We start from the raw sequence: 20,000 nt of genomic DNA, 5'->3' as shown, positions 1-20,000 counted from the left end.
GAAAGGGGGGGGGCAATTAGGGCGAGCGCGTCGGTATTCTTTTGATCGAACTTTTTATAGGACCTTTGGTGTACTTTGGTGTACTCTTGGTCTTGTTTCTTTGACATCTGCTATGCCGGGACTTCCTTTTTTTCTGCAAAATGACCCCCATTTCGATGTGGCGTGCAGACAAAATAACTAAGGCAGGAAGGCTTTGAGCCATAAGAACCCTTCTCACAAAATCAAAGTGTGTGTGCGTGTATGTATGTATATATATATATATATATATATATATATATATATATATATATATATAATTAAACTAATGTCACGTTCACCAATGCAGGATCAAATTGGGGTGGGTATTAATTCTTAACAAACATAAAGCAATAATCCCACACTCCCAGTAGTCTCTCACACTCATTCCCTCCCTCCATCTCTATATCTCTCCCTCTCACTCACTCACTCCCTCTCTCTTCATCTCTTATATCTCTCTCCGTCTCATCCCCTCCATCTCTATCTCTCTCTTTCCCTTCCCCCTCTCCCTCTTCCCCCTATCTCTCTCTCACTCTCCCCCTCTCCCCCTCTCATCCATTACTGATTCCCGAGTACCAGGCGATTTTGCTGTAGTGAGCATGTCCCCTATGGAATAACGAGTTTTAAGGTCTCCTCCTCTGACTTGGCACCTTGGTACTCCCGTGGCGACGGCGGCGGTGACACAGGTGCCTCCTGGTCGCATCAGCGTGACATTCCTTGCGGGGGGAGCGGGTCCGTGGGGGGGGTCCCTGTGGCGGGCCGGTGGTTATCGTGTCCGGACCGCATGGTATCGTGATGCGGGTCACGCACTTGCTGATAACTTGGTCCAGCTGTTGCCGAGGGATAGGTTGCCTCGCTGAATGAAATCGCATGGCGGCTATAGTGGTAAAAGTACTAATAAAATATAATGAAAGGGGGTATGGGCTCATCCCATGGACTTCTAAGGAGAGAGAGAGAGAGGGGGGGTGGGGGGCTGGCGGCAGTGGAACTCCTAAGTCGTTCAATACTGTGACTCACTTCGTGAATATTGTTCTGGCTAAGGTTGGACGTTGCCATGCAGCTGAATGAGAGGTGGACTCCAGCCTGAAGACGGTCACGGTCGATCGAGACCCGGCGAGGGCCAGGATCTGCCCACTGACATGAAATCCTTCGTTCCTAGCGGGAATGAGAGGCTAAGTTGTGTCACCGGACTGACAAGAAATAGTTTGTTCTTTGCGGGCAGGAGAAGGAAGGCCGTACATCCGACAACAAGGACTCGTTCCCATGGAAACTGCACCCTTCACAGGAACGGTCGTGACACACTGCCTTGGGTGAACGTTCCAAGAAACGGAGACGTGCCGAGTGCCATGGGCACGGCGTGGCACCCACCTGAGGCTTGGCAGGCTGGCTGGCTCCGTCTCGCACTGTATCGAGGGCACCAGACGGCGTGTACCTCCGTCAGGGCGGGGGGACGATCAAGTACGGCGAAGGCTGTTGCTTCGTTTTACTCTTTTTCTACATATACGATGTCCACTTTCATCCACCTCTCTGGTGGACTTGAAATCCCCCGTCAGTGAACACGGGGAAGCTCGTCTTTTGTATCGTTCTGGCTACAAGAGGTGGGGAGGAGACCCGTTGTCGTCGTCGTTGTCTTTCCCCTCGTGTACTTTTTTCTTTCGCTTCGTCTTGCCTGTTCGTCTTAATCGTTTGGTATTTCGGATGGACACTTTTGTTTGTTTATCAACTACAAACCGTGGCGGGATTTTGCCGTAGACTGTTGGTATAATTATAATGTAGCATGCAGGAAGATTTGTTCTTCTGTTATCATGCATAGTTTAAATGTGTGTGCGTACGTGTATTTACTGTATGTATGTATGTTTGTGCATGTGCTCACTTGTGATTGCAATATAGGCTCATGTTAGAAGAATATACGGATAACTGGTAATGGCAGCCTTCCACCTCGCCTGTTACAGACTAGTAGCTTCGACATTCTTAGAAAACTGTCTTCGTTAAAGTTAACCTGATACTTGCCGAAATATAAGAGGGATGCTCAACCATCTATTCTTGAAGAGAGTGATTGTTGCTGTTTCCTCGAGTTCCACAGCCCCACAGCGGATGGCAACGGTCTCGGCCGGGCCCTCCCAGTAGACCTCTCCGCGGAAAAACGTTGGACATGTTTATTTTATAGTTTAGGACGGTTCCCATGTGACGTGTATAGTAGTAGTAGTAATAGTAGTTGGAGTCGAATGTTGAAGTCTTAAATGTTCAACTCCAACATTTGATGGGAAATGATACTCTGCGATCTCTTGAAGGCTGTTTAAATAACGAATCTTTGTACACCATATGCAGTAAGGCATAGCGAAGGACTGACGCTGAGTGAGTCGCGTCCGGTGGATGGCTTATGTCCATGGGTTACCATCTTACGAGCAGTCGCCGGTTGTTAGGTTTCCTTGTATAAAACGATGAAGGAAATGTAGTTGAGAGAGAGAGAGAACTTGGGCTAAGTTTGAAGACCGAAAGTCAACCCCTCGGGGCTGCACTTCCAGATGAAGACTGTGTGTGTGCGTGTGTGCATGTGTGTGTGTGTATGTATGTGTGTGTTGTGCGTATGTGTATATGTGTGTGTGTGTGTGTGCGTGTGTGTTTGTGTATGTATGTGTGTGTTGTGCGTATGTGTATATGTGTGTGTATGTTTGTGTGTGTGTGTGTACGTTTGACGGGATTTGAAGACGGTTGAGAGGGAGATGCCCCTGCCTGACGTCCGTACTCGTAGAGTGAAATGGTAGAAATGAAGAATTAACACGTACTGTGTCGGTTTGCAACTTTGAACTTGGTCAAGCCCCCGGGACACGATCATGTGCCGCTTGGTTGGCAACCGACGTTGTTTATTAATTAAGTGTTTATGTTGGAGTATGGACGCACCGTCAAAAGGTGGGGCGGATTCGTGTGTCCGCGGTATTCCTTGACATGTCCTTCCCGCTCGTCACACGATGCAAGATTACTAAACACACACGGTTGCGCGGTTGCTAGAGTCCCTGACTGTCACTAAGGCGGTCCGGGTTCGAATCCTGACCAGGGCTGAAATATTTTCAGTATCGCTGCGCTTCGAGTCGTTACTCCACCTTTCGTTGGCGGGGAGTTGGGTGTGTGTGTGTAAGGTCACAGCATTACCCATAGATCGGTCATACGAGCTCTGAGCTCTCTTCCGGGAGGGAAATAGCCGTCGATCACGAATCCAGCACGTGATCAAAAGACCAAGGTGAATATACACGCGCGCGCACACACACACACACACACACACACACACACACACACACACACACACACACACACACACACACACACACACAAGCGCGCGCGCACACGACCTCATGCCTAGCTATATTAGGTCTGACACCACAGAAGTCTCATAATTATTACTATTTATGACTTCATATTGTTAGACTTGACAGTTGCCACATTATATCGCAGGAGGGGTCTCTCTCCTCTCTCTCTCTCTCTCTCTCTCTCTCTCTCTCTCTCTCTCTCTCTCTCTCTCTCTCTCTCTCTCTCTCTCTCTCTCTCTCTCTCTCAGATGTCGGGTTACTGTGGTTGTGTTTTATGATAGTCTTTAAAGTTGTTCTTGATGTTGTTCATTTGATTCTAATGTTTTTTTCTTTTCTTTTCAGGTAAGTGAATTAGCGGGGAACAGAGATAAAGATCAGAATGATGATGATACGGAAGAGGAGGAGGAGGAGGACGAGGACGAGGAGGACGAAGAGGAGGAGGAGGAGGACGATGATGTTAAGGTAGTTATAGTCAAAGTAAATACTATTAAGAACGAGACGGAGCGTATCAACCGGAGGAACAAGGTGCTCCAGGAGAAGAACGAACGGAGGAGGAAGATCGAGGAGTTGAAGAAGGAGATCGAGAAGAAGGCGTTGGAGAAGAAGGCGGCGGGAGATAAGGACAGGAACAACAACCGGAGGAGCAACGAGTACAAGGCCAGGGTCAAGTCGAAGCTGAACGAGAAACTCGAGGAGGTCGAGAGATGGTACGCCATGAAGAAGGCGGCCGAGGAGGCGGCCAGGAAGAAGAAAGAGGAGGAGGAGGAGAAGGAGAAAGAGGAAGAGGAGGAGACACAGGTAAAAGGGGAAGGGAAAGAGAAGGAAGAGGTGGAGGAGGAGAGAACGATTGAGGAGGAGGAGGAGAAGAGGAGCAAGATAGCGTCCAAAGAGGCAGCCAGGAAGGAGGTAGAGAAATGGTACCTGAAGAAGAAGGAGGCGGAGAAGGCACAGGAGGCCAGGGAAGAGAAGAAGGAGGTTGAGAGTAGAACGAAGAAAGAGGGAGAGGAGAAGAACACCAAGGTTATTGAAAAGAGGGAAGAGAAGAGGCACAAAAGAGAGGAGGAGAAGAAGGAACAGGAGAAGCTGGAGGAGGAGAAGAGGAGGAAAAAGGAACAGGAGAGGTTAGAGGAGGAGAAGAGGCTGGAGGAGCAGGAGGCCGTGTGGAAGAAGAAGAAGAAGGATGACGTCAAGAAGATGGCCACGGAGGAGGCCGAGAAGGAGTTCGAAAAGAGAAGGAAGAAGAAGGTCAAGAAGGAGCTCGACAAGAAGATGAAGGCGGAGGAGAAGAACAAAGATCCGGAGGAGTTGGAAGCTGCGAAGAGGAAGAAAGACGAGGCGTCTGGCCGCACCTCAGAGATCGAGGGCAGCGCCTCCGTCGGCCAGCAGAAACCTCCAGAGACCCCTGGAACTCCAACCTTGGACGTGGAGGCCCTCCTCGCACAGTACTACGAGGAGGAGGTCGAAAAGATCCGGAAGGAGAACGCCGAGAAGGAGAGAAAGCGACGGGAGAAGTGGGAGGCGATAAGGAGGAGAGACGAGGAGGAGGAGGAGGCGGAACGGGCGAAAAGGGAACTTGAGGCGAGTTTAGCGCAGAATAGTGCCGCGGTAGGGGAGCCCTCCCCCGCCGCAGGGGGAGGAGGAGGTGTAGGTGTGTTTTGGATGGACGAGGAACATGGTCAAGCACCTGGTAGCGGTACGCAAAAGGGATTCGAGGACCAGGTAGGACCCCCAAAAAAAAGGTTTCTTCACCCCCCCTCTCCCTTTCCCTCAACTCCTTCCCTTTGTCACGTGTCTCGTTCGCGCATGCTCACACCGAATTTTAATGTTTGTTTAGGATTTGCTACCTACGAAGGTAAACCCCTCTGAGTTTATTTGGTAGCCTTGTAAGACCCCTGGTGGACACATTCCCTCGGTACTTGACGCGCCGAACACCGTAGAGGAAACTTCTTCGCTTTAGGTCGAAACTTTACATGAGAGAGAGAGAGAGTGAAAGAGAGTGGGAATGAGTAAAAGAAAAATTATGCACTTGGATCTTTCTGGCCATTGTTTTTCGATCCAGGTACTGGACGTGGTTAGGTCAGACGAGGTCAAACCCCTCACCTCCCCCCTTACCTTCCCTCCACCTTTCTGTCTGTCACTCTCGCTCTCCCTACTCTTCCCCCCCACACTCTATTTATCTACCTCTATTTCTCTATATCTACCTTCCTCTCTACCTCTCTCCTCCCCTTTCTTCCCTTATCCTCACCTCTCCTTTCCTCTCCTTTCCTCTCCTTTCTCCTCCTCCTACCTTCATCTCCTTTCCTCTCCCTTCTCCTCTTCCTTCCTCTCCTCTTTCGCTCCTTTTCTCTCCTTTCTCCTCTTCATCTCCTTTCCTCTCCCTTCTCCTCTTCCTTCCACTCCTCTTTCGCTTCATTCTCCTTTCTATATACACTCCTCTCTTATCTCTCCCTCTCCCTCACTCTGTCCTCTTGTCTCTCACCCCCATTTCTCTCTCTCTCTCTCTCTCTCTCTCTCTCTCTCTCTCTCTCTCTCTCTCTCTCTCTCTCTCTCTCTCCTCTTTCTTCTTTCTCTCTCCTCTCTCCTCTCTCTCTCTCTCTCTCTCTCTCTCTCTCTCTCTCTCTCTCTCTCTCATATCTCACTTCTCTCGCTCATCTCACTTCTCTCTCTCATCTCTCTCTCTCACCTCGTCTACTCGCCTCCCGGCCCACCTAACCTTGCTACATTCTGTGCAGCAACCAGACCAACCTTGTAGTGTGTGCGTGTGCGTGCGTGCGTGCGTGCGTGTGTACATGTTTGTAGGAGCTTTTGAATTGGTCATGCGGATAAGCGTGCTTACATGTAACACATATTCGCATGTACACAAAACATGTACGTGAATACAAGTCGGTGTGTCGTGTAATGTGCCGTAGAGTAAAAAAAATTGCTTATTTGTTTTTATTTTTCGTTTAGTGTGATTACAAACGGCCCAGTGTTCCTTCCATATTTTCTGCCTTCGTATGTATGTATGTGTATATTATATATATATATATATATATATATATATATATATATATATTGTGCCGCCGACTAGTCGATGTCCCCGGTTTCGATTTTGAATTGACGTCACGTGTGACCTGGCCTGACCCGGCCCATAGTGACCCCAGTGTGTCTCCTTAACTTGGTGTTCGTTTGCCTCAAGATTCATACTAACTGTTTTGATAATACTTAAGTAATTTTGTCCGTTTGCTGTGTTCATGTGATTTCAGAATCAATGATGCATCGGCCATACAAAGGTTTGTATTTCATATTATTAATTAATTGATTGTTTATTAGTTCTATATTTGATTTACTATGTGAATGTGTATCTTGGTCATTCCTTGTTTCAGCATTCTTATCCATGATAACAGGAAGGTGCGATTAATTGTACAAGATTTGATATATAGTGGAAGTGAACGAGTTGTAATTTATGGTGTATATATTATATATACACGCATGATTGGAAAAAGTGCATTGTGTGAGTTAAAAGAAATTTCTCAAAAGTCAGGAGTGACAACGTTTTCAATATTTCCTCGAGCAGTGTAGGTATTTATTTTTCATCATTTTCTCGTGCATTGTCAGTATTTATTATCAATTCGGTTTCGGGATGAGAGACTGCAGAGGATAAACAAGTGTGGCGTGGCGTGGGGTGGGCATGCACCTGCCAAGCACTGAAGCGTTGATCTTGTGGTGAAGCCAAATTATTGTATTCCCAGTTTTGGGTTCATCGTGGATTCTCCCCTAGCAGATTTGAAGAAATTCTGGGGGGAAGGAGGGGAGGAGGGGAAGGGAGGCGAAGGGGAAACAGGGAACTCGAAGCGTCAGGTGGAAATCGGACGTCTTAGTTCTGTGACGAAATGATCTAAGAGAAATTTGCAAACAGCGTTACATAAGCACGGGGATTATCAGGCGGACAGGCCCGAAGAGGGGAACCGCGGCCTCAAGGTATTTACAGTTAGGCACACGCTGACATGTTTATGTTCGCGGAAAAAAAAACCGAGGCGGCAACTAGCCAGCAACTGGGGGCGTTGGGGGGGGGACGCGGACAGCTGGTTCTGGGGAATGGGCCTGGGTGCTGCCCAGGTTCCGACCAGCTGCCAGGATAGCAACATATCCCTTTCTCTGACGTCATCAGAGAGAAAAAAACTAGGTTGTTTACAGAAAAGCGCATGTGTTCGTGCAATGCGTGAGGCGCGCGCGCGTGTGTGTTTGTGAGAATTCGTTCAGCGTGTGTGTGTGTGTGAGAGAGGGAGAGAGACGCATGTTTGTGTTTGTGCAATACGTGAGGTGTGTGTGTGTGTGTGAGAGAGATACGTGTGTGTGTGTGTGCGTGCGTGCGTGCGTTATAGTGTTGACATGCATATATTTTTCATACACCAAGCTGTGTATCATTTGATGCCAAACGAAAGAGCGTCTGCATAATGAAGCGAAGTTCAAGCTTCAACACTTAACATTTTACTCTTAAAATCTTCCCATCCTTTTGTTCCACAAAACCTCGGTGACCCGGCCTCAAATTACAACCGAGACGTCGATCAATTGATTGAAATAGGCATTAGTTACAATCAAATTGTCAGGTATTAAGGCACTCGTGAATTTACTAATGCATGTTGTTTCCATCTGAATATATATATATTTACAGCCAAAACAAAGTAGTATGTGGCACAGTAGAATATTATGTGATGTAGAGTTGGGAGACACTGAAGTCTCCCCTTGGTGGTTACATTCTCTTACATGGAGTAGAGTACAGAAAACGGAAGCATATGTTGGGGTGACCACAACATTTTTGATAACCTGTGCTGCCAGAAATAGTTTGAGATTGAAAATACGAACTGGTTAGAAGTACGGCAGCCGTACTGGGAACCGTTTCTCCACCTAAAGTTAGAAATTCAAAATGGCGGAAGCCGATAAGCCTCTGCAGGTGAAATTTAATTACAAATTTGTTTGAAGAGTTGCAAAATAGGAGTTAAAATCAACGTTATTGTAAACTGTGTGGTAGATTTTGTTAGGTTAACAGCCGATCGTTATACCGTATTCGCGAATATGAATCGCCTGTGATTGCGGGAGTGACATAAGCGGTGACGTTGCATTTGCTCATGCTCAGAACACTGGCGTGCTCCTAGCCATGAATTCGGCTGCCGTACATACAGTGTGCGCATATAAAATGTTTCGGAAGTGGCATTTGAGATTTTTTTCGTGTGTGTGTGTGTGTGTGTGTGTGTGCGCGTGCGCACACCGTAATAGCTACTGCATGGACTACTTGTTTAAAGCCAGACATTTCTTTGTTGACTTGAATAGAGAAATATACCTGTGGACTAGTCTCTCTCTCTCTCTCTCTCTCTCTCTCTCTCTCTCTCTCTCTCTCTCTCTCTCTCTCTCTCTTTCTCTCTCCCTTCCTCCCTCCTCTCTCCTCTCTCTTGAACCCACACATCTCTTCCTTTCCCTCCCCCCCCTCTCCCTATATCCCTCCCCCCACCTCTTTCTATTTCCCCACTTCGCACCTTTTCCTTCCCGCTCCCTCTCCCTCTTCCTATCTCTCCCTCTTCCTACCTCTCCCTCTCCCCCATCTGCCTCTCCCCACCTCTCCTTTTCTCCCTTCTAACTCTCCCCACCTCTCCTTTTCTCCCTTCTAAGTATTATCCATAGATCGGTCATACGAGCTCTTGAGCTCTCATCCGGGTGGTTAATAAATGTCGATCACGAGTCCAACACGTGATCCAAGAACATGGTGAAACACACACACACACACACACACACACACACACACACACACACACACACACACACACACACACACACACACACACACACACACACACACACACGCGCGCGCGCGCACGGCAAAGCGCCCCGCCGTCCGCCTGAAATCCAGTTGTGGCACGAACATGGGCTGACAACACAACGCCTAAGTGATCCTAATAACTGCCATTTCATGGCCGGACTGTGTGATGCACCCCTCTCCAAGTAAAGCGGAATTTCCTGCTGTCCCCGGACGTCTCGCAAAGCGTTACGTCCGTTATACTGGTGAAACGCACAAGTGTAAAGTTTCAAGACAAACATGCCAAAGGTCTTCCCCCCTTCCCCCCAAAAAAATTAATAATATATACATACGTACGTACACACATACATACATACATACGTATATACATGTACCAAAGGCTCTTTCCTCCTAAGAAGGGATCGATAATGATAAAAAGAAAAGTATGTCTGTCGAAGACATCACCGTGAGGAATTGAAGATACCAGTTGGAAGTGAAGAAGTGCCAGCGTAGGAGGAAAGGTGACTTGGAAACCTCGTTGTAAATGAGTCTGCGTCATAGTTCTTTAGAGATGACCAAAACGAGACGGGAAGACGTGACCCTACGGAGAGAAAAAAGAAATGGGACCCCGGGAACGAGGCCATGTTAGCTAATTTGGACCTTAAAGCACATGGGACACAAGGACCATGGTCCCTTGCGATGGCCTGTAGTCCCGGATCGCACCTTCTAAGCACAAGACGGTAACACTGGAAATGAGGATAGATACGAACGCCGTCCCGGTCTTGCTGTCGCTTGTCCCTTTGTACTGCCGACATCCAGGCTCTCTTATTCGGCTGTGTGTGTGTGTGCGCGTGCGTTTGTGTAGATGGTAATGGTTTTGATGATGGAACAGTTTGTGTGTGTATATTTATTCATTCATGGCTAAGTTGAGTCAGTGGTCGGGACTCGAACCTACACTGGTGCTGTGCAGGGTTCACACCATAGCCCACTGCGTGTATGTATGTATGTATGTATAGATGATAAGAGTGTTGATGATGGCACGGTTTATGTGTGTGTGTGTGTATGTGTGTGTGTGTGTGTGTGAGTGAGTGAAGATTCGGGGTGGACGTGGTGCGTGAGCAGTCTGCTTGGATGAGGATTTGAGAGACCGTCTTCGCGTACGTGTATTTGTGTGTTGTGTGTATGTTTGTCATTGTGTGTTGTATGTGTTTTTGTGTGTATTTGTTTTTGTTGTGTATATGTTTTTGTGTTGTATGTGTTTTTGTGTGTATTTGTTTTTGTTGTGTATGTGTTTTTGTGTTTTATGTATTTTTGCGTTGTATGTATTTTTGTGTGTTGTGTATGTGTTTTGTGTTGTGTATGTGTTTTTGTGTGCAGTGCTTGTGCGTGTGTTGCGTGGTGGTGGGATTCGGCAATGAATGAAGAGGCGAACCTCGGGAAGATGAGGAAGGAAGACGACGACGTTGAACCTCGACAAGTTTGTGTTGATGGTGACGGATTTTGTCCAAGGGGTCATGCCCGCAACACAATCTGTGTCACGCGTGACACGCTAGAAGGGCTGAGATGGTGTCACTTGCGACACGAATGTACGTGTATGCACATGTTGGTTACAGTGCCAGACAGTGCCAGCACTAGACCGGTGTGACCTTAATGAAGTTGAATGCCAGAGGAATTGAGAGAAGAAAGGTTTAAATAAAAAAAGGGGCAGACATTATGCCACATTGCTCAGATTCTCTGACTGAGTCATAACATTTCGAATTTTGGTACGTTCCCTTGTACTCGTAGGTTTCCGTCCCTTGACAACGCGTCTGGCGAAGTGGCTTCTTCCCTACGTCTAGATTAAATCCACGTCTTGACAGGTGGAGGCCATTGCCTCTTTCCTGGTTAAACTTAAATATTCTCGGTTCCGATGATAAGAATTAACTTTAAACTTTTAAAGACTGTGTGTGTGAGAGTGATTCACCATGGTTTTGGATCACGTGTTGGACTCGTGATCGACAACTATTTCCCTCACGGAAGAGAGCTCAGAGCTCGTATATGACCGATGTATGGGTAATTCTATGACCGTACACGCACACACACACCCAATTCCCCGCCCACGAGAGTTGGAGTAACAACCCGCTGCGCAGCGATAATGAAATTATTTCAGTCGTGTGTGTGTGTGTGTGTGTGTGTGTGTGTGTGTGTGTGTGTGTGTGTGTGTGTGAAAAGATTGGGGGCGGATGTGGTGCGTGAGCTGAGTGCTTGGATAAGGATTGGAGTCCGACTGCCGCGCGCTCGTGTATTTGTGTGTGTGAAAGAGGGAGAGAAATGACGGAAGGGGGAGTCAGTTTGTGAGTTCTCTCTCTCTCTCTCTCTCTCTCTCTCACTCTCACTCTCTCACTCTCTCACTCACTCCTTCCCCCCCCTCGACCCGCCATCCTGATCTGTTGTTGAATGGAATTTAAGGAGTGTGTTTCTCAGTAGATGTGGGCTATACCCTCACGAGGGAGAACGTTTTTTTATTATTATTATTTTTTTTTATTATTATATAATCTGCGAATAGTACGTTGTATGTGACGCCACACAAGCGACAGCACTGATGAAGGAAAGGGAGCCAACTTTCAGTCAGTTTTTTCCAACCCAAGTTCGAATCGAGGTTTAACTTTGTAAAGACATTGGGTTTCGTTAGCATTCGATCGGTAACTGGAAAACGTTCGTGTAAATTCATACGATTGGTGTTGGTATGACCGATGCATTCTAGTTTGTCCTTCGAGATCTCTGCTGGCGGCACAGTGGCGTCATTGACGAGTAATCTTTGCGTGTCACGAGTCATGTTATACGTTATGTACTCTAGTGGAGTTGATCCTGTAATCGTCGGTTTTGCTGCATCGGGACGAACAAGAACCATCTACTTTCCGTCTTCAAAACTCGTCCGTTCCTTAGCCTACAACTAGAAGTGCAGCTCCGGAAGGCTTTCACTCTGTCCCCGGGCCGGTTCCATGGTCAATTTCAGCGTTATTTGCTAATCTCTTAGCTTTCGCATAGTGAATGCTTGCAACCGCCGACTGCTCGCGCCCTACTGTTAATCGTTGACCCATGCTAATACAACAGACAGTCCAACATAGATTCCCAGATATCTGTGTTAAGGTCGGAGGACCGTTGCCAAACTCTATGGGTCAACGGGATTCCCGTCAATGAAACCCAAGATGAAATCTTAACATTGTTATAATCGGGATTTAATGGCCTGGTTTGCGTGCCTGGATGGGCGGCGTAAGATGGCAACCAATTTAATTATATTTTGCTAAGGTTGGGGTGGTACAAGTGGTAGCGCGTTGTAGTGACGTCATGAGTTGTTGTTGTTCTGGAGAGGGGCGATTGAAGCCCTCGGCATTGTATTGGCTGTGACGACGACGACGACGCCGCCGAGCGAGCCTTGTTTGGTGGTGGAGTGGCCTGGGCACTCCAGCCTGAGGGCCGGGGAGTTGGGGGGGGGAGTGTGGGGGGTGGTGCACTGGCCACGCAAACACCCCACCCAACTCCAGCAGCAACGCTACCACCATCACCTCATCCACCATTATCTTTACCACCACCTCATCCACCACTACCAGTACTAGTACACCACCACCTCATCCACCACTGCCTCCTCCACCACCACCACATCCACCATCACCACTACCACCATCACATCCTCCACCACTTCCACCACTTCCACTACACCATCACCTCATCCAACATTGTCTCTACCACCACCACCACCACCTACAGTATCACCTCATCCACCACTGCCTTGACCACCACCACATCTATCATATCCACCACTATCATCATCACATCACTACCACCACACCCACCACCTGCCCTCACCCGCACCCTCCACGCTAGGACCACAGTCTTGCATCCAAGCGAGTACAGTTGTGGGAGCCCACTTCTTACTCTGTTTATTGTCAGCAGACAAATGTTTAACGGAATTGTGAAAGTCACGTGATCAGTATTCTTGATCAAGTCCATACAAAGAACTTTTTTTTTTTTGGGGGGGGGGAGGAATGTACACAATGAGGAGATCAAATTGAGGATTGCAAACGACGTGTTAGGGAGCAGTGAGGAAGCAAATTCTTACCAACTTTCAAGTAAACATGGTTAGTATCGTAGCACAGGGCTATCATAAACACACCACGCTGCCTCACTGTACGTACGTGTGTTCGTGTGTGTTTACATAATTTACCAAATTCTAACAAACGGGAATGGAGCAACATTTCTATAGTTTTCAGTTCGGTGTGTGTGTGTGTGTGTGTGTGTGTGTGTGTGTGTGTGTGTGTGTGTGTGTGTGTGTGTGTGATTCACCATGGTCTTGGATCACGTGTTGGACTTGTGATCGACATCTATTTCCCTCGCGGAAGAGAGCTCAGAGCTCATATATAACCGATCTACGGGTAATGCAGCGACCTTACACGCACACACACACACACACACACATACGCGCGCACACACACACATAAGCGCGCACGCACACACACACACACACACACACACACACACACACACACACACACACACACACACAACTCCCCGCCCACGAGAGCTGGAGTAACGACCCGCAGTGCAGCGATGCTGTGTGTGTGTGTAGATGTGGGCGTAGAGTTGGCATGTGTAAATCTGGCATGCACGTGTGTGGGGGTAGAGAGAGAGAGAGAGAGAGAGAGAGAGAGAGAGAGAGAGAGAGAGGGATTTTGCCTGTAGAGGTGAGGAAGACGATCTGTGTATCTTATCATTGATGCTTTGGAAACACTGACCGAATACGTGATGAGAGAAGAGGGGGAGGAGGAAGGAGAGGAAGAGGAGGAGGAGAATCCGCTGCCAGAGTTTATTCTAGTCTATATTAATACTTTCGCTGAACCTAACGGGGGTTTTACTGTACTGAATACAATCGATTGGAAGCCACACGAAATATTTTTTTTTACTGAACGAAAAAATCACCTGGCGGCAGCCTTTATACGTTTGACACAAGTAGCTTAGATAAGATTAAATTTGCTTAATAGAGTGACGTACCTTGAATTGTTTGTTCTGGTTAGCGTCAAATGATTGTATTCATCTTGGCGGGGGCGGAATGAGAAGAAAACGGAGTTTCGAAGAAAAGAAGGAAGAAAACGGGATCCTGGTTGATCGAGATCCCATTTTACCTGATCAAAATTTAAATTGGGTGCCACCGCGTCGTCCTGCCAAAGCCCTAAGGTCTCCCTGATCCGTCGAACTGTGTGGGTGGTGTAGATGTTTTGTGACGTCATGTGGTGACGTCACCAAGAGGGACGGGGCTCCACGGCTTTAGCACTACGATGTAAAAGTTATCACACTGGGCTAATTTCCTCCGACTGTTGGAGCAACTCGCAGCTTTCGGAAAGGAATCTGATATGCTGGAGGAAGATGATTTTCCTCCAGCATATCAAATGACATTCTATGTAATTTTTGTTGAGAAAAGAAAAAAAATTGCCATAACGATTTGACGGCTGAAAAAAAATTGCTGGAGGTGGGCGGTATACCGCCGATGAATCGGAGGTTGGAGGAAAAATAGCCCAGTGTGATAGCGCCTTCAAGCTAACCAAACCCTGCAATTAAAAGGGGGCGTGGCAGTTGCGTCGCAGTAAACAGAAAACGGGTTGTGGGTGTGACGTCACAGTAAACAACGGAAAACGTGTTAGGAGTGTGGATGAAGATGAGGAAGGTGCCGACTTCCTAATTAATTATCGGAGGTCCGTGCGACGTCCATCCAATGTTTGGGAATATCGGGGGAGTATGGGGGAGTCCTAACGGGTCGCGGAGTTCGAGATTACGAACTCTAGGACGATTCAAGACAACACAATCGTTTTCCCTTTCCCACACATTACGAGTAACTCTTCGCGGAAGAGAACCAGGTTTCTACTCTCTCTCTCTCTCTCTCTCTCTCTCTCTCTCTCTCTCTCTCTCTCTCTCTCTCTCTCTCTCTCTCCATCCCTTTCTCGTCTGATCATAATCAGGGTTATTCGATTTGACCCAAGATTGCATTCCTCTGCATGGTCTCTCTCTCTCTCTCTCTCTCTCTCTCTCTCTCTCTCTCTCTCTCTCTCTCTCTCTCTCTCTCTCTCTCTCTCTCTCTCTCTTTCTTGTCTGGTCATACTGAGGGTTATTCTATTTGACCCAAGACTGCATTCCTCTGCATTGCAGTTGATTGGATAGATTGACCCCAGTGGACCCTCCATCATCATTTGGAGTGGGGGGGGAGGGGGGAACCTCGAGGACGTACGGACGAACTCTCGTGACAATGTGACATGATTGGAGCGGACGGACGTCACGTCACGTCACGGTCACGTGGCGTGATGCGACTCCGAAGGAATGACGCGTCTCGTTGCCATTCCTCGTTGTCCTTCTTCGAATTCTTATCATTCTTCAAAATTTCTTCGTCCTCTACATCTATTTACGCTTTTTCTTCCACTTCTTCCTCTAATTCTTTTACATCTAATTTTCTACTTCAAATCCTTCTACTTATAATTTTTCTTTCCACTTCTAATTGTTCTACTTTTGATTCTTCAAATTCTTTTTCTTCCTTCTTCGGTCATTTGAGAGCAACAGGAAAAGCGAGAGTCCTACCTCCAGCATTAACTCTTTTCTCTCTCTCTCTCTCTCTCTCTCTCTCTCTCTCTCTCTCTCTCTCTCTCTCTCTCTCTCTCTCTCTCTCTCTCTCTCTCTCTCTCTCTCTCTCTCTCTCCCTCCTCTCTCTCTCTCTCTCTCTCTCTCTCTCTCTCTCTCTCCTCTCTCTCTCTCTCTCTCTCTCTCTCTCTCTCTCTCTCTCTCTCTCTCTCTCTCTCTCTCTCTCTCTCTATTTCCAGCGGCCGCGTCAGTCCGGGAACGATTTCTCGAGAGGGACACTTTCAGGTGACTTGAGGCCGAGCGTCATCCTCGGAATGCAGCTCGAGGGTGGTGAGGTGTTAGCCGACCTCCTCCTCGGCTTGCTCAAGCACGAGGTCGAGGGCCAGCAGGCAAATATTTACATGGCGCCCCGGGTAAACTGAGAGCTCAGCCTCTCAACTAACAGCCCCCCCCCCCAAGCCCCTACCCCCGGTGGTATCTCTCTCTCTCTCTTTCTCTTTCTCTGCCTTCCTTTCCCTCTTTACCTCGTTGTCTCTTTTCCTGTTTCTACCTCTCGCTCTCGTTCTTCCCAAACCCCCTCTTTCCATCTCTCCTTGCATCTCGCTCTCTCTCCCCTCCCCCCTCTCTTCTTGCATATCGCTCTCTCCGCAGCTCCCCTCTCTCTCTCTCTCTCTCTCTCTCTCTCTCTCTCTCTCTCTCTCTCTCTCTCTCTCTCTCTCTCTTTTCTCTCTCTCTCTTTTCTCTCTCTCTCTCTCTCTCTCTCTCTCTCTCTCACACACACACACTCACACTCACACTCACACTCCATGGTGCTGCATCTGGGGGGGTTTTGTGTGGGCGTGAGGGAGGTTGGCGGCGAACTTGAAGGTGTGGATCGGTCTACAGTGTATATTTGTGGGCGGAGGCCCAAAGAGGCCTCGCCGAGTGGATGGAAGTGCCTTCAGGGTCCACTGCAGGACCTTCGGCCTATCCGTTGGGGGATGCTGTAAAATACCCTTCAAGTATCGAGCTTTTCGCTCTCTCTCCCTTCCTCTCCCCCTCTCTCTCCCTCCTTCCCCCCTCTCCCTCCTTCCCCCTCTCTCTCCCTCCTTCCCCCCTCTCCCTCCCTCCTTCCCCCCTCTCCCTCCTTCCCCCATCTCTCTCTCCCTCTCTCTCTCTAAAAAAATATATATATATATATTAATTATAGGTTAAGTATCAGAACAGCCTTGTAAGGACCAACAAGTCTGTTGTCCATGGAACTCCATGCAACAAGATGTAACTCTCTACCCCCTCCCCTTTCTCTCCTATCTCCCTCCCCCTCTCCCCCCCTATCTCCCTCCCCTCTCTCTCTCCCCCTAACTCCCTCTCCTCTCTCTCTCCCCCTATCTCCCTCCCCTCTCTCTCTCTCTCCCCCTATCTCCCTCCCCTCTCTCTCTCCCCCTATCTCCCTCCCCCCTCTCTCTCCCCCTATCTCCCTCCCCCCATCTCCCTCCCCCCGCTCTCTTTCGGCGATCGTAGAAATAGGAGGACGATGGAAGGAGATAGGGATGATCGGGTGACCGTGGCTTTTACATGGTGGGGGGGGGACGATACTCGTGCCACTGTTGGGCAGGACTGAAAGCCGAGAGAGAGAGAGGAGGGTTGTGTACTTACTCATGACCACAAGCAGACTGCTCAGGAGGACCGCGAGTAGCCGTCGTTTCTTCCGCATTTTGTCAGTTCTTCCTTCTTCTTCTTCTTCTTCTTCTTCTTCTTCTTCTTCTTCTTCTTCTTCTTCTTCTTCTTCTTCTTCTTCTTCTTCTTCTTCTTCTTCTTCTTCTTCTTCTTCTTCTTCTTCTTCTTCTTCTTCTTCTTCTTCTTCTTCTTCTTCTTCTTCTTCTTCTTCTTCTTCTTCTTCTTCTTCTTCTTCTTCTTCTTCTTCTTCTTCTTCTTCTTCTTCTTCTTCTTCTTCTTCTTCTTCTTCTTCTTCTTCTTCTTCTTCTTCTTCTTCTTCTTCTTCTTCTTCTTCTTCTTCTTCTTCTTCTTCTTCTTCTTCTTCTTCTTCTTCTTCTTCTTCTACTTCTTCTACTACTACTACTACTACTACTACTACTACTACTACTACTTTTACTCTGGTGTCTGTGGCGGAGACGAATCGACTACGATTAGCTCTCTCTCTCTCTCTCTCTCTCTCTCTCTCTCTCTCTCTCTCTGTCTTCATCTCTCTCCATCTCTCTCCCTCCCTTCATCTCTCTCTCTCCCTCTCTCCCTCCTTCTCTCCCTCTTTATTTATCTCCGTCACTTATTTTCACGCTCTCTTTCCGTTTTTTCGTTCGTTCGTTCGTTCTGCGAGAAATGTGTGGTATTTGTTGAGAATTGGAGGTGGTGGGGGGAGGGGATTTCAGCACCTGGTGGCAGCCCTCCTCCCCCTCCCCCTTTCCCCCTATCCCCCTCTCCCCCTCCTCCCTTTCCTCTTCTTCCTCATTTTCTTCCTTCTCTTCATATACCCACATTTTTCCTCTTCTCATTTTCCTTCCCTTTCTTTCCCTCCTCGTCCTCCTTTTCTTTCTCCTCTTCCTCACTCTCCACCTTTTCTCACTTCCCCACCTCCATTCTACTCCCTCTTCCTCCCCTTCCCTCTTCCTCCCCTTCCCTCTTCCTCCCCTTCCCTCTTCTTTCCCTTCCCTCTTCCTCCCTTTTTCCTCTTCCTCCTCCCCTTTTCCTCCTCTCCTTTTCCTCTTCTTCCTCCCCTTTTCCTCCCCTTTTCCTCTTCTTCCTCCCCCCTTTTCCTCTTCTTCCTCCCCCCTTTTCCTCTTCCTCCTCCTTCCTTCCCGTGTTGCTTCTGCCGCCGTAATGGGACACCGTTGCCGGTTTGCATTGAGGCCTTGGGGGTTGGAGGCAAATGCTGCGATGCTGTGCCTTTCCAGAGTCGGCCACGTAGATCCCTCGATTCTGCCAACCAAGTTAACTTTGTTAACGTAGTTAACTAATAACCCGAATAACCTGCCTAAGGACAGGTGTGATTTAATTTTTTTCGTGTAATTATTACTTATTTAGTTCATTTATTTATTTGTTATCGGTTTGGCATCTGACCTCGTTATTGACTAACAAAGTCTCCATTAGGTAAGCTGTCATAGTTGCCTGTTGTATCCACAGTCTCTCTCTGATCTACCTATTTCTCTCTAGTAAACACACGCACACACATACACATTATGATATACAGTATATATGTAATATACACACACGTATACCCACATACATAATGTGTATATATAGTTGATGTGTACGTCATTTTCTATGTGTACCTGTCACTCTCGAGTCCCTTGGCAGCCAGCGACGTCCTGTGTGGTGGTGGGGTGCCAACTACTCCATCGTCAGCCTCGTCACCATGGCTCCAGCGACGCCTTCAGCAAGGCCTGGCGACTTCATTCGGCTGAAGTCGAGGGAGAGGGGAGGGAGGGGTAAAGTTCTGAATTGAAGTTTGGGGAAAGGGGGGTCGCAGATGTAGTCTGTCGATTTTCTTTTGTGTGTGTGTGTGTGTGTGTGTGTGTGTGTGTGAGTGAGTGAATGAGTGAGAGATTCACCATGGTCTTTAGATCACGCGTTGGACTCGTGATCGACAGTTATTGACCTCCCGGAAGAGAGCTCAGAGCTCGTATATGACCGATCTATGGGTAATGCTGTGACCTTACACACACCCTACTCCCCCGCCCACGAGAGTTGGAGTAACGACTCGCAGCGCAGTGATACTGAAATGATTCCAGCCCTGGGCGGAATTCGAACCCGGACCGCTGTGGCAGCGGCTGCAATCGCTACCACTGCGCCACTATAGACGTGTGTTTGTGTGTGTGTGTGTGTGTGTGTGTGTGTGTGTGTGTGTGTGTGTGTGTGTAAATTCGGCCTAACAATGCATTGGGTAAACAATAATCATGGACCAAATGTCTGGCGTTAGAGAGAATCAAATATGTAAAGATGATCACCGGCTGAGGCAGCGGGAAGACTTGTTTGATAAGAATGAAGGAGGCTGCAAGAGACCCTAAGGCCTACACTAGGCAGTTCCATGTCCCTTACCGTCTGTCACCCCCATCCATAAAGTTATCTAACCTTTTAAAACAACCGATAGTTTCATCGCAGAGTACGTGGTGACTACGCCTATTCCCTTCCTTAACCACTCTATGGGTAAACCAGTTCTTGCCTATTTCCTTAAATCGATCAACAGTTGTGATGAGGTTCCCTCGGTAGAATAAAATCAGAAGGCAGGGAAGCGTGGTTATCGGGGTGGAGAGAGAGAGAGAGAGAGAGAGAGAGAGAGAGAGAGAGAGAGTCAGAGTCAGAGAGAGAGAGAGGCA

General features: G+C 48.0%; 1 protein-coding gene across 8 annotated transcripts in view; it reads left to right on the top strand.

Moving 5' to 3' along the window:
- Mbs (Myosin binding subunit) overlaps window positions 1-20,000 on the top strand; it is a 374,604-nt gene that overhangs the window by 299,519 nt on the left and 55,085 nt on the right. For 7 of the 8 annotated variants that reach the window (XM_076191439.1, XM_076191441.1, XM_076191438.1 and 4 more), the window contains one exon: window positions 3,663-5,039. The exons of the other annotated variant lie outside the window; for it this stretch is intronic. In XM_076191439.1, coding sequence (XP_076047554.1) covers window positions 3,663-5,039 — 1,377 coding nt within the window. The remainder of the gene's footprint in view (window positions 1-3,662; window positions 5,040-20,000) is intronic. 8 annotated transcript variants of the gene reach the window in all.

This window comes from Oratosquilla oratoria, chromosome 10 (genome assembly GCF_046742065.1).
Source record: "Oratosquilla oratoria isolate Oo_2021 chromosome 10, ASM4674206v1, whole genome shotgun sequence".
Lineage (NCBI taxonomy): Eukaryota > Metazoa > Arthropoda > Malacostraca > Stomatopoda > Squillidae > Oratosquilla > Oratosquilla oratoria.
This window is presented reverse-complemented; position numbering and strand designations above follow the sequence as displayed.